General features: G+C 53.2%; 1 protein-coding gene across 2 annotated transcripts; it reads left to right on the top strand.

Annotated features, from left to right (window-relative positions):
• The first annotated feature begins 720 nt into the window (after nucleotides 1-720).
• FAM3D (FAM3 metabolism regulating signaling molecule D) lies at nucleotides 721-9,727 on the top strand. 2 transcript variants are annotated; one of them, XM_063164310.1, is made up of 10 exons: nucleotides 721-771; nucleotides 5,329-5,390; nucleotides 6,131-6,238; nucleotides 6,543-6,563; nucleotides 7,040-7,163; nucleotides 7,406-7,464; nucleotides 7,819-7,869; nucleotides 8,819-8,903; nucleotides 9,046-9,172; nucleotides 9,370-9,727. In XM_063164310.1, the coding sequence occupies exons 2-10, from the start codon at nucleotides 5,378-5,380 to the stop codon at nucleotides 9,457-9,459; spliced, it is 678 nt and encodes a 225-aa protein (XP_063020380.1). In that variant the 5' UTR covers nucleotides 721-771; nucleotides 5,329-5,377; the 3' UTR covers nucleotides 9,460-9,727. The 2 variants fall into 2 exon arrangements, with proteins under 2 accessions (XP_063020380.1, XP_063020379.1); XM_063164309.1 differs by lacking the exon at nucleotides 721-771 and adding an exon at nucleotides 4,540-4,668.
• Nucleotides 9,728-13,287: the final 3,560 nt, after the last annotated feature.

Below are 13,287 nucleotides of genomic sequence, written 5' to 3'. Positions count from 1 at the left end.
CAAAATTGCTTTAAAAGCTCCAAGAGAAGATGTTTGGTTCTTTTAAGTGGTAAGAATGGAAAAGAAAAGGGAAAGAAGGAATGGAAACACTTTTATTCTTGACTGCCAGGTAAATGAAGTGCAACTTTGGAAAAAATAGAGAGCCCCAAGTGCCAACTTCAGGAGTGATTTCTTCCTTCAGAACCATAACAACAACAATGATAAATGATTAAAAAGAAAACAGCCTAAATCTATACCTTGAGTTACCTCAGGACTCCTTTTGAGCTCAGGACTGTTGCTGGATAAATAAATGCTTATTTGTAAAAGGAACCTCCAGCTTCCTGCCAATGACAGGCAAAGAAGCAGAACTCAGGACCAGCCACACACGTGCAGCACAGCTGGGGGGAAATCCCAACAGATCAGGTAGTTCTGGTTTTACCCCACTTTGGGGAACACCACTCCTGGCTTCATGCCCCCTGTTCCCATTGCAGCACCCCTGCCACCCCAGTGTGCTGCTTCGGGGGAAGAGCCGAAAGTCAGGGTGCTGCCCACCCTGGGAGAGGTTCCCAAAAAGGCGAGGGCCAAAGGGAAGCAAAGCTGCACAGGAAGCGCTGCTGGCCGCAGCAGTGAGTGAGTGCTGTGTTCTCCCTGCCGCGGGGAGATAAGGGGATAAGGAGATAAGGGGATCAGGCTCGGGGAGGTGCCAGGAGGGCTGGGCAGGCTGGGCAGGTGCCGAGCACATGGAGCCCCAGCTCGCCAGGATGTGCCAGGAGCCCGCGCGGACACGGAGCGGTACGTGGGCTTGGCCCATGCCCTTGTCCCCTGCAGCATCACTGAATAATGTGCTTTTCCTGGGACTTGCTGGCAGCGTAGGGGCTTGCCTGGGGGAGGTTTTGATTGTTCTTCGTCTCGTAGGAGAAGGGAGAGGAGGTGAAGGGGAAGCCCTGGGCATCCTTTCCGTGGGGCACAGCTGGGCTGGGTCATGGGCTGAGCTGAGGGGAGCTGGGATGGGCTGGAGTCAGCTCTGTGCTGTGCCATGCCGTGCTGTGCTGTGCTGTGCTGTGCCGTGCTGTGCTGTGCTGTGCTGTGCCATGCTGTGCCGTGCTGTGCTGTGCCGTGCTGTGCTGTGCTGTGCTGTGCCATGCTGTGCTGTGCTGTGCCGTGCCGTGCTGTGCTGTGCTGTGCTGTGCTGTGCCGTGCTGTGCTGTGCTGTGCCGTGCCGTGCCGTGCTGTGCTGTGCTGTGCTGTGCTGTGCCGTGCCGTGCTGTGCTGTGCCGTGCCATGCTGTGCCGTGCTGTGCTGTGCTGTGCTGTGCCGTGCTGTGCTGTGCCATGCTGTGCCATGCTGTGCTGTGCTGTGCCGTGCTGTGCCGTGCTGTGCTGTGCCATGCCGTGCTGTGCAGTGCTGTGCTGTGCTGTGCCGTGCTGTGCCATGCTGTGCTGTGCCATGCCATGCTGTGCTGTGCTGTGCTGTGCCGTGCTGTGCTGTGCCATGCCGTGCTGTGCTGTGCCGTGCTGTGCTGTGCCATGCTGTGCTGTGCCGTGCTGTGCTGTGCTGTGCCGTGCTGTGCTGTGCTGTGCCGTGCCGTGCTGTGCCGTGCTGTGCCGTGCTGTGCTGTGCCGTGCCATGCTGTGCCGTGCTGTGCTGTGCCGTGCCATGCTGTGCTGTGCTGTGCCATGCTGTGCCGTGCTGTGCTATGCTGTGCTGTGCTGTGCTGTGCCGTGCTGTGCTGTGCCATGCTGTGCCGTGCTGTGCTATGCTGTGCTGTGCCGTGCTGTGCCATGCTGTGCTGTGCTGTGCCATGCCGTGCTGTGCGGGCCAGACCATCGTGGCCATGATGAATTTGCAGGGTGCTCACTCTGCAAATGTGGGGCTCGTCCAAGGTCAGGCTCCTGCTCAGGGCATTGTCTGTTTTCTCCTGCACTGCTGAAAGGGTTGGTGTAGGGACCAGGTCTTGCCGCCCACACAGTGCCCTTACTGAATTACCAGTTACAGAATTACTTCCTTTAAAAAACTGATGGCATCATCTGGAATTTTGAGAAACCAAGCTAGATGGAAGGGTAGGAGGACACAAGGTACCAAGTGCTTTCTGGAAGAAAGCAGCAAAACACCCCAGGTAACTGAGGGCTCGTGCCAGGGCCAGTTCTGCCATGAGATGCCCTCTCCAGCCGTTTGGTGGATGCAGAAGCTGGCCAAGCATTTTTATAAGCAAGAAAATTTATAAAGCTCTCTAGCAAACAGCAGCCTCCCATTGATCAACTCAGCAAAGTTCAGTCATACTGATTCCTTTTGAGGCTGGCGCTGGCACTGCAGCATCCTCCATTCCTGTGGTGATAAACACTGAACACGGGGTGGATGTGCTCCCACCCTGCCAGTGCCTCCTCTGCACCCCGCATTCAGCTGTGCAGGAAATCCCTGGATTTTGGATGGGGGAAAACTTGACTCGGGGGCTGTGGGCATCTGGCAGTCACCCTTTTGGGGTTGCATCCCCACTTTGCACCAAAATGGTTTTGTTCGCAGTCAGGGACCTGTTGGGAGGGAGAGGGACCCGTGGGGCTCAAAAGCAGGGGAAGGGAAAAAAAAAAAAAAAAAAAAAAAAAAAAAAAAAAAAAAAAAAAAAAAAAAAAAAAAAAGAAAGAAAGAAAAAGGATAAAGAAGGAAAAAGAAAAGGCAGAATTTTGTGGGGAAGAGCAGTGAATTTTTCCTGCAGCACCGAGGGAGAACGGGAACACTGGCCGGGTGTATCCTGGAAGGGCTCCCCGGGAGGGCAGGGATCTGTCTGTCTGTCCGTCTGTCCGTCTGTTCCCCAGCAGCAGTGACTCAGCTCCGCCAAGCGGCGCTTCAGACCAGAGCAGGCTCGGGTGGAGCTTCTTGCTTTTGAACACCGCGAGCCGCTGTAGCAATATTTGTCTTGTTCCTGAAATGTTTTTTTTAAGCAAACAAGTTTGAGGCTTTATTAGACAAACAAGTCTGTTTAACACCTATCACAATGCCTTCTTTTCTCCCTCTCCTGCCAGCAGCTCTCTGGCAGATGCCAGAACACAGGTGCCTTTTATTCTGGCACAACTCTAGAAAGAAAAAAACAATTATCAATGCAAACAATTAAAAAATAATATAATAGAAGTCCCAGGACAGGGCCACTCTCTTGTAATGCAATCAGGCTCTAGGAATTTCAGCACCCAGGGACTCCACCCAATAAATTTTATCTGGGATTAAGGTGAAGATAAACAGCCCAAAGAAATATATGACTTCCCTAAAGCACTGGCATTTATTGTTTTATTTTTCCATTTTTCTTCCTCTGTGATGAAATCAATATGTGCAAAGAATAAAACCACAGCTTTGGTGAAGGGGAGGGCTGTGCAATGGGCCCCAGTGAGGCCAATGTTCACTGTAGGACTGGGCACCCAACTTTGCAAACCCAGCAGAGTTTTGCTCCACTCACTGAGTTCAAATCCCACCCCAGTTCTGAATCCTCACCAGATCCAGGCTCTGCTCAGGGCACTTTTGGGGAAGACAGCAAGCTCCCAAGGCAAACCAATACCAATTTTGAAGTCTTCACAACTTGCCAAGGGGCTTTGTGAGAAGTGGCCCCATTTCCCAGCCCCATCATCAGATCAGGCATGGGATGGGGAGCCAGAAATGGGAAGAGGGTCCCTGTGTTCATAAACTTCATGCTGAAAGGAGCAAAAGGGAAGAACCTCGAGCTGCTCCTCCAGATCCAGCCACAGGCGACGTTTGTCCTCTAAAACCTTTAAACTGTCCTTTAAAACCTTTAAACTGTCCTCTAAAACCTTTAAACTGTCCTTTTTCAGGTCTGTGGGTCTTATACCGCGGGCTTGCTCATGCCAGCTCTGGCACAAGCTCTAAAATCCACTCCAGAGTGACTGTGCTGAGGGCTGGGGTGGGGGGAAGGGCTTGTGGCATCACAGACCCCCTGCCACCTCCCATGGGGACAGATTCCTGCTGACAGCCAGCCTTGCTCTGGGGGGAACAGCTGCAGAGAGAGGGGAGATGCTGCTGGGAAATCAGAATGCCCAGCTGGTACACAAACCAAAACACTTTGTCTGGGTGCATGGGGGGACACAAATCCCTCCCAAGGCTTCCCCTTAGTGCAGGTGGGCCAGTCTCCTTGGGGAGCTGGGAGCAGCTTTGGCAGACTGTCCTTGCTGCAGTGCCACAGCAGGTGTGGGGACAGCAGAGGGTGTCACAGGGAGGAGTGCCAGGCTCCAGAAACCTCAGCTGAAACTGGTGGGGCTGCCTAAAAACCCCAGAGAGTGATGCTGCAACCACCCCTGGGTGTAGGGAACCACAGGGAACCTCTCCTCGGGGTACTGAGGGGGGACACAGCTCCATCCACAGCCCGGGTCAATGTCACAGCCAGCCCTGGGAGGGGACCCACAGCAGGGCTGGGCAGGAGGAAAAGCTCTTCTCTCCTTCCTTGTGACGCAGCAGCCTGAAATCCACATCCAGCCCAGCCCTGCTACAGCCCGCTGCTCCTATTTACCCTTCAAACAGGAAGAGCACCTCTCAGCAGAGCTCATTGACAAATTCTCTGTCAAACATTACTGAAGGGCTGCTTTAGTTGCTCGTGAACTCTCAGCACCCATCTCACAAGTGACAGTTCAGCACAGGGCTCCAGCCTTGCCAGGACAGAGGTTCAGCAGACTGCAGCAGCCCCGAATTGCACAGGTAGGAGTGGTCCCAACCCTGGGGAGCCCAGTGTGGGGTGGCAGAGCCTGTCCCATCGGTCAGGGTGGCACTGGGACAGAGGACAGAGGGCAGCAGGTGGATTTTCTGGGGTAAGAAACAGTTCATGCTCCAGATGACAACCCCTCCCTGTCCCCGGGGTGAAGACTCTCCAGGTGGAAATATTCCTGGGTTTCAGTCAGGTGTCCACAACGCTGGCTGCTCTCCTCAGCACAGTGGTGCTGCCCTTCCTCCCTTCTCCTTTGGATTTTAAGGAAGACAGACTTGTTCCCAGCTTGTCCTCAGCATTTTGCAGTGCCCAATATTTGAAATCTACCCTGCATTGTCCCAGAAGAAAATGTGATTGAAAGCGTCCTCATTGCTACCAGCAGAACAGAAAAGGCTGCTCCAGGGCATGAACGGGGAGCACAGGGGGCAGCAGGCAGGGGGAGGGTTCAGAGGCTCCAGAAGGAAGCTCAGGCAGTGCAGCTGCTCCAGGATTTAATCAGGGTGGGACCTTCTGCGTGGTAGGAATTTGCATTTCTTTGATGACTTCCTCACTATGGCAAATGTGACTGAACATAGCAATCACCTTCTCACCTAGAACCTGCCTGGCTTTGGTGGGTCACAGGCACTCTTTAAGGCATTGCCTTCTTTCCTCAGGGTGACCCGTGGCTGTCAGTCCTTTCCAGCTGTGCTCCTGCCCACCACCATGCGGGTAACAAGTAAGGAGGGACACATTTACTTTTCTCTGGGTTTCTGTGGTTCTTTATGCCTCCTTCTCATTTACATGATGCCTTCCAGGCCCAGCAGCCCTGCCCTTCCCCTGCCAGGGACATGGGAAAGGGCCTTTGTGTAAGCATCAGGTTTTTACAAGATTTGTGTCGATTTCAGCCTGTTGTATTTTTCCCAGTGAAACCTTCTGTGACTGGGAAGAGACGGCTATTGAGACGTTCCTGGTTCCATAAGAGCCATTCAGCTGCAATAAAAGTACATTTTTCTGCTCTCTTTCCATGCAGGACTGGAACGTTTTGCTCTGATGAGCGCTGCTTTAAAGCCAAATGCCAATCACAGTTGTACCAGCAGCTGCTCTGCTGTAGCTAGTGACTAATTGGGGGATAGCAGCCTTCCCAGCACGGGGAACATAAGAAATATTTGGATTTACACAGCCTTCTGAGTAATTATCAGATTTACTTTAACACAGAGAGAAATATGAATAGTGCCTCCCAGCAGAGCAGAAATGCCTATGTGAGCACCACCACATCCCCTGGAGATGGTAATTAAGAGATCAGAATCCATTTGGAGGGTGAGGGATTGTTAGCTGCCTTCCCACACCGTGCAGGCACTGGCTGTCACCCTGTGCCTGCCAACCTGGGGACACACGGATCAAATCCAAATAAAGCAGAGGGATGATCCTGTGCCTGCCCCTCCTGCAGCTCTCACCCCGCCCCTCTCGCACCCCCAGGTGTGATCCGGGCCGTGCTGCTGCTCCTCACCCTGCTGGGCACCTGGTTCCTCATGCAGACCTACTTCCAGCACCGCTGGAGAGCCATCAGCCTGCGCAGCTGGCTCGGTGAGGCACGGGGGGCTCCGGAGGGACCGCGGGAGAGGCTCCAGGGTGTGAGCCAGCCCCAGAGCTGGGCACGGCTGCCCTGAGCACTGGGATTTACAGCCTCTGGATGAGGCTTCAGCCACCAGCTCTGACCACCAGGGCAGGGAAGGGACAGTGTGGTGTGTGTGGTGTGTGGTGTGGTGTGAAGCTGCACTGGGGTGGGTGGATCCAGGGATGCCTGCAGCCATGGGAAGTAGTTTTACAGAGCTGGTGCCTGGACAGCTGCTCCTTCAGGGTGTCTAATCCTCCTGCTTGATACCCACAGGTGCCCCGAAGAAGCCCAGCAGTGAGTATTGCTCTCGACTTCATCACACAACTCCAGGGTTCAGGGCGATGGTGGAAGCCTGGGATCTCCTTCAAGAGCCCCTTCCCTGAGGCAAAAATCCCCCTCTCCCAAACACAGGGGATTTTGTTACTGCACACAGCAGTGGGGTCTTTGGCAGGCCCCAGCCTTGGCCAAGAATGGGGAAGTTGTGGGCAGAAAAGCCCCAAGGCCTTGCCTGGGTCACCAGCTCTGAATGCTCCCAACACACAGCACGTGTCACACCTGGAGCAGCACCTGGCCTTGGCACCATAAACCCCAAACAAGAAGCTGGTCCCAGCCCCAGGACAAGCCTCCTTCATGGAATAAATTGGTCCAGGTGTTGCCCCCTTGGTGGGCCAGTACATCCCAGCCCAGCCCCTCTCAGCCCCTCAGGGACACAGCCAGTGTCCCCCCATGGGGACAAAGCCACGACCTTCAGCTCCACTCCTCCCTCACAGGTGAGAAGCTGCCCCGGCACAAGTGTGGGAACCAGAGGAGCTGCCCTCAGAATCATTTTGCCTTCAAGATCATCAGTGGTGCTGCAAATGTGGTGGGACCCTCGATTTGCTTTGAAGACTTGGTGTAAGCAGCACATGGCAGGGACAAGGCAGCCCTGGCCTCCAAGAGGGCAAGTTTGGCCTCTGCCAAGCACATCAATGGCCATCACAGTGTATTTGTGGTTTAAAAAATTTTAAATAGATTTCTTTGCTCCCACTTTTGGTTACTTTGCTATTTACAGCCACTGCATCCCACCACAGTTTCAGTGGTGTCAGCATCTCCAGGGCATCCCTGCACTCACTGGTGCTCTCTGCTCTCCTTTCCAGCCTCATGAGCAGCGTGAAAAACAACATTGGCAGAGGCCTGAACATTGCACTGGTGAATGGTGAGTCAGAAGGTACTGACCCCCTGCTCCCCACTGCCAGGGTCCTTCCTTCCCCAGGAAAGCACAGGCCACTGAAAACCCCATCCCAGGCACTGAGGCTGAGCCCAAAGCACATCGACCTGGTGGTGCATGGGGAGCACAGCCACAACCATGGTGCGCTGCCAGTGAGAAGGGAACAGACCCACTTGGGTTGTGCACAACCAGCTCCACAAACTCCTCCAAGCAGCACAGGCACCATCGCAGCAGTCACAACACACTGAGGGAACAGCAAAGCGTTTTGCTCATGGCCAGGCAAGGCCCAGAGCCACCCCAGGGCAAACTCACTGTGCTGTGTTTTCAATTTTAACCTTTCAGGAACAACTGGGAAGCTCCTGAAAACTGATGCCTTCGACATGTACACTGGAGGTAAGCTCAAGTCACCCTGCCCCTGGATAGCTCACACCAGCACTGCTGGCTGCTGCAGCTGCTTCTCTGCCATGTATTTAATAATAAAGTCAAGTGGGCTTTGACCAGTCAGGGTGGTGAAAGCCCAACTTCCCCTGAGGCCATCAAGCCTGGAGTCCTCACAACGCTTCCACATCCAAGATTGGCTTCTCGCTCCTTTTACAAGCATGTAGTAGCCTGGAAAACATGATTTCACTCACCTGAATTAACCAAGGCACTTGAGACTTGAGAAAAGTACTTTCTGAGATCAGGATACACTAATCCTGATAGTTTGCAACCTGTAACTCAGTTTTTGCACACTGATGGCTGAGCAGCTGCTCATTCCCCTGCCTTTCACAGCAGGATAAAGGAGGGAGCTCAGGGAGACAGGGCCCCCTCAATCATTCCGTGAGTTTGCAACCTGCTCTTGGTAACTCTGGTTTTAAGGAGAATCACCAATATAATGAGATCTCCAGCCAAGTTTGTGAGTGAGATGCTCAGGGAAGAAAGCAGCAGTCAGCTCGTGTGCCACTAGATGGGGCCTTGGATTCAAGCATCCCACAGACACGGGATGAGGAGAAATGCCCCCGGTCCAGCCAGAGGCACCATGGCAGGGAAGGCAGCTCTGAGGCCAGGCAGGTTCGTTTCTTGTGTTGGGAGGTAAATTCACACAGCTGGATTTCAGAGTTTGCAAGCAAAGTTTAGGAGGAATTTCCACCCTGCAGTGATCTCCAAAAGGAGGACATCAGTCCTGTGCAGTGCAGGAGAGCCCAGGAGGGAACACAGGATGGGGAATGCATCATTTGGGAGCCCCCCATTCCCCCAAATCCTGGCTAGCACCAGCACAGTCAGGTTATTTGCCAGCAGCCCAGAGGAGGCTCCCCCAGCTGCTATGCAGAAATACCTCCTAAATCCCTTTTTTCTCTCTCAGATGTTACCAAGCTGCAGACCTTCCTCCAAGGGATCAAGCATGGCACCCTTGTGCTCACAGCAAGCTATGACGATGCTGCCACAAAGTGAGTTTGCCCACGGAAGCAACACCAGGCTCCCCAAAACCACACAGCTGGGGCAGCTGGGCATGCTGCTGCCACCAACAGAGAGGGAGAAAGAGGGGGCACCCAGCTGGCACCACAGTGACACCTCCTTTCCCTCTTTCAGGATGAATGCCAGAGTGCGGGCGTATTTCACGGAGCTGGGCAGCAGCCACGTGGGCACGCTAGGCTTCAGGGACAACTGGGTGTTCCTGGGAGCAAAGGGGCTGATGAACAAGAGCCCCTTTGAAAAGGTACATGGCCCTCCCCTGCCAGGAGCTCTGCAGGCTCCATCCTCTTCACGGCACCCCCCGAGCTGCATCTGTGTGCAGAGGACAAGGAGCAGTGGCATTGTCCCCACTCAAACCCAGCTGCAGCTTCTGCCACCTTGCAGACTTGCACTGCTCCAACCTCCTCATTCATCCTCTCTCTCTCTCTCTTTTTCCTGCAGCACATTAAAAATGATAGAGAGACAAATAAATACGAGGGCTGGCCTGAGCTGTTGGAGATGGAGGGCTGTGCCCCCAGGAAGATGGACTAGCCCCAAGCTCCAGCCTGCCATGGAGGGCAGCCTCACCACACACACAGGGACACCAGCCCCGTCCTGGGGACTGCAGCCTCTCCACTGCCAGGTCACAGAGTCCAGCAGCTCACAGGAACTGGCTGTGTCACAGCAGGAGCTGTGCAGGCCTTGGAGAGGAGCTGTACAAGTGCCTGCAGAGCTGAGCAGACATGTGGCCACGCTGCAGCCAAGCCATCCTCATCTGTGGGTCTGTTTTGGGTATTTTATTTTTCTATCTTTTAAGTAAAAAAACCTTGTAGAAGTTTTTGTAAATTTCTTAAATGAGATTTCTAATTACAAAACACTACCTTCTCCTTTCCATTTTCAAGCATAATCAACACTTTCCCCCACAGGCAGAGCATGCCAGGTCCTGTGCCACCAGTCGAGCATCACCCATCCCACAGCCCTGCACACAGGAGCTCCCCCTCCCCACATGGCACTGGGTAAAGTCATCCCTGGGGATGCTCAGACTTTGGTGGTTTCCCCTTGGAGCTCTTGCCAATGTCCTACAGTCTCCTACAGCCACAATAAGGCCAGAAGTCCACAGGGATAACATGCAGCCATGTAGGTTAATATTTGCAGACCAAAGTATCATTCCTGGGTGTTACAAACTAGTTTAAACCCAGAAGAGCAAAGAAAACTGAAGACTCTGTGTATAAAACAGAAGGAACTTTGAAGGTTCAAAATATTCCCGAAAACAAGATAAAAACAAACAAGACTAAATGTTGATGCCAAAAAATTGATATATTTTGATTTAATAGTAAGAGAGGCAAAAAGACAGAAAGTCGGGAAAAGTTAGAAAATGCTAGGATTACTTTTAAAAGCAGAGGACAGGTCACCACCTCACTCTGCTGCCTTGGTTACTGCTGAGACAGGGTGGGGGGAGTGGAGCAGGTTTTGCAATGTTTTTTCTGCTGTTTGAAGAGTCTCATCTGCCCTCCCCGATCTCAGGAGCAGATTGGCTGGGATGTGGCCACCCATCCTCGGGATGCAGGAGCCCTGCCCGGTCTCTGCAGCTGAGCCTTGGTCTGCTCATGGTGCTCCCTCCCTGCCAGGGGGCACAGGAGCAGGGCAGGGGTTCCACAGCTCCCTCCTGACCTCGGTCCAGGGCTGCAAGATCTCCCCAAGCAGCCAGTGTCAGCTCCTGGAGGCCTCAGGGTGTGGTGGAGGCAGGGGAAAGGCAAAGGTCAGGGATTCTGCCCCTCGCTTTCCCCTCCACATTCTGCACCAGTTTTGCCTCCTTTTTTATGGGCCTCAAGGCAGGTTACTCACAGTCCATCCCACCCGTAGTTTTCAGGTGTTAAAAAGTGATTATGATAAGCAGACATAATGACAGAGCAGTTTTTTAAGCCATTCTCTTTTTATCATGTTCTTACACTGGGTTAAATCCAGGCTAAATCCTCTGTGGCACATCCCCATCAAAGGTCAGGATAATGCCAGGGATGTGCCAACCTTGGGATGGATGGATGGATGGATGGATGGATGGATGGATGGATGGATGGATGGATGGATGGATGGATGGATGGATGGATGGATGGATGGATGGATGGATGGATGGATGGATGATGTGCTGGTTTCTCGGGCAGCTGAAGTTGTGCATCACAACCAATAGGTGGGAGCCTTTTACCAGCAGAGCTCCGGAGCGATTCAACGCGCCCGGCTCAGGCACCACCGGAGCTGCAGCCCAGCCTGAGGCAGCCGACAGCACCCGGAGGGGAAAGATCCCTGCCCAAAGGCGAGCAGGAAAGCCCCGCAGTGCCCCTAGAGCAGTCCCCACGCTCTGCCCAGCACCGAGCAGGTCCTGGGAGCAGCTGCCCCTGCTCCTGCCCAGAGGCATCAGCCAAGCTCGGTCTGTTCCCAGCCCCTCCCGAGCCCGGCACTGCTGGGATCAGATCAGCTGCACTGGGTTTATCTGCCATCAGAGGCAGGGATGAATTTGCATCACGTACAGACTTTAATTTCCGATATGATTGTATCTGGTTTTTCCCCATTCTCTGAAGCAGACTAGCAGTTCTGCAAAACATGAGGATGAAGTGTCTCTCCTGGAGCATTTGAAGGATAACAGACTGTCCTGCACAGCCTTCTCTGCTTCCAACAGCCCCTGCACAGCTCCTAGCAGGCAGTTCACAGGGTTATGGGAGCCCTCAGGTCACCCCAGGGGAGCAGAAGTGAGGAACAAGGCAGGACAAGGCCGGGAAAGGCACAGCCTGAAGAATGAAACCCTGGATCCAAAACTCAACACCACCAATCAATTGGTTTCCCCTAAACAAGGAAAAATCCCCACATAAACAGTGCAACACCTCTAAGAACTTCCAAAGGCAGAACTGAAATAAAACCCCAAAACAGCCACTACAGAGGAATCCCCGAAGAGGTGTAGTATTTTATCCCAGCTTATCCTCCCATGCTCTTAGCACACACCTGATGGCACTGAGGGAAACCTGTGCCATAAATCGATCCCTAAATCTGCTGCAACAACAGCAGTTAATCCCAGGAGCTGAATCATCCCTACCCGTGGCACAGCATGAAATAACACAGACACAACAGCCCTGCCGAGCTGCCAGCATAAATATGCCAACTATTTTAAGCCCCTCAAAGGATCTAGATTCACTCACAAACCAAACTGAAAACAGCCCAAGAGCTGTAAAAGTGGATCCACTGGGTAAACCACAGTAGAGCATCAACTACATCCCCAAAAACAACCATCCCCATTCAGCTGCAGGAAACTCTTCCCACCCCTTCTCAATGCACATTAGAAATTTGGTTTAAAGCCAAAATCAAGGAAATTTATGTTTCAGCATACTACAGGCAGTTAAAACTAGCTCTGAATCCACCACAGAGCAGTTATTAAGGTACATCACTATTTTCAAGAAATAAGGAGAGCTAAAAGTGCAATTCCTGCGCAGGGACCTTCAGTAGCAGCCAGTGTTTTGAAGAGCCATTCCTGCCAAATTCCCTGTGTCCTGATAAATAAATCAGAGTTTTTAAAATATCCAGACACTGAGAGGCAGGGAATAAATATGAATTCAAGAGTCAAACTGAACTTGCTAATTTCTTTAAAAGGATCTGAAAAGGACAGTGGGTGCAGGGACAGCAATCTCTAAATGAGGTTTTGCAGTGCTGTGGCATTTTGAAAGCTGTGTTACTGCAGGGACAGGCACCTACCTGGCTGCTCTGCACTGTGCCACATCCCCAGAGTCTTCACCAAACACGAGCCTGAGCTGCCCAGACTACCAGGATGCAGCTTCAGGTCACCTGGGCTCACCTGGGCTCACAGGAGGCACCGAGGCTGCAGCAGCAAACAGGCAGCCTGAGGTGTTTGTGAGAGCAAAGTTTGCAAAATCCAGGGCTGCAACAGGAGCCAAGAGCCACGATACAGACAGGCAGCAGAAGGATAATCCTCCTTTATTTTTGGGGGTCCATTTGGGCAAAGCACCACAGGAGTCTCTAGTAAAGATGCCACAGGCAAGGACCTGCGGGTGCCGGGCCGCAGCTGGGCGAATCCGCATCCTGTGACATCTTGCCCTGTCAAGTGCAATTACCGTAATCTTCCACAGCCTCTCAAAATACGGATCCCGGCTTAGAAACCGGGCATCCACAGCATGAAAGCTGCCTTTGTGCCCGGGCAGAGCCTGGGTGCAAGCCAGCCGTTAGGTGCATGAAGAAAATGAGTTCTCCACGTGCTGGAAGAAGGGAGGAAAAGCGAGCTTTCCCAGCCGAGCCCGCCACAGCCGGGCTGGATCTCACGCCGGTGTTCCCGCAGCAGCGGCGGAGGGCCCGGGAGCAGCGGGGCCGCCGGTGTCCCCGGCA

The sequence above is a fragment of the Melospiza melodia genome, chromosome 10 (genome assembly GCF_035770615.1).
Source record: "Melospiza melodia melodia isolate bMelMel2 chromosome 10, bMelMel2.pri, whole genome shotgun sequence".
Taxonomy (NCBI): Eukaryota; Metazoa; Chordata; class Aves; order Passeriformes; family Passerellidae; genus Melospiza; species Melospiza melodia.
The sequence above is the reverse complement of the archived record's forward strand: the minus strand, read 5'-3'. Positions and strand labels throughout refer to the sequence as shown.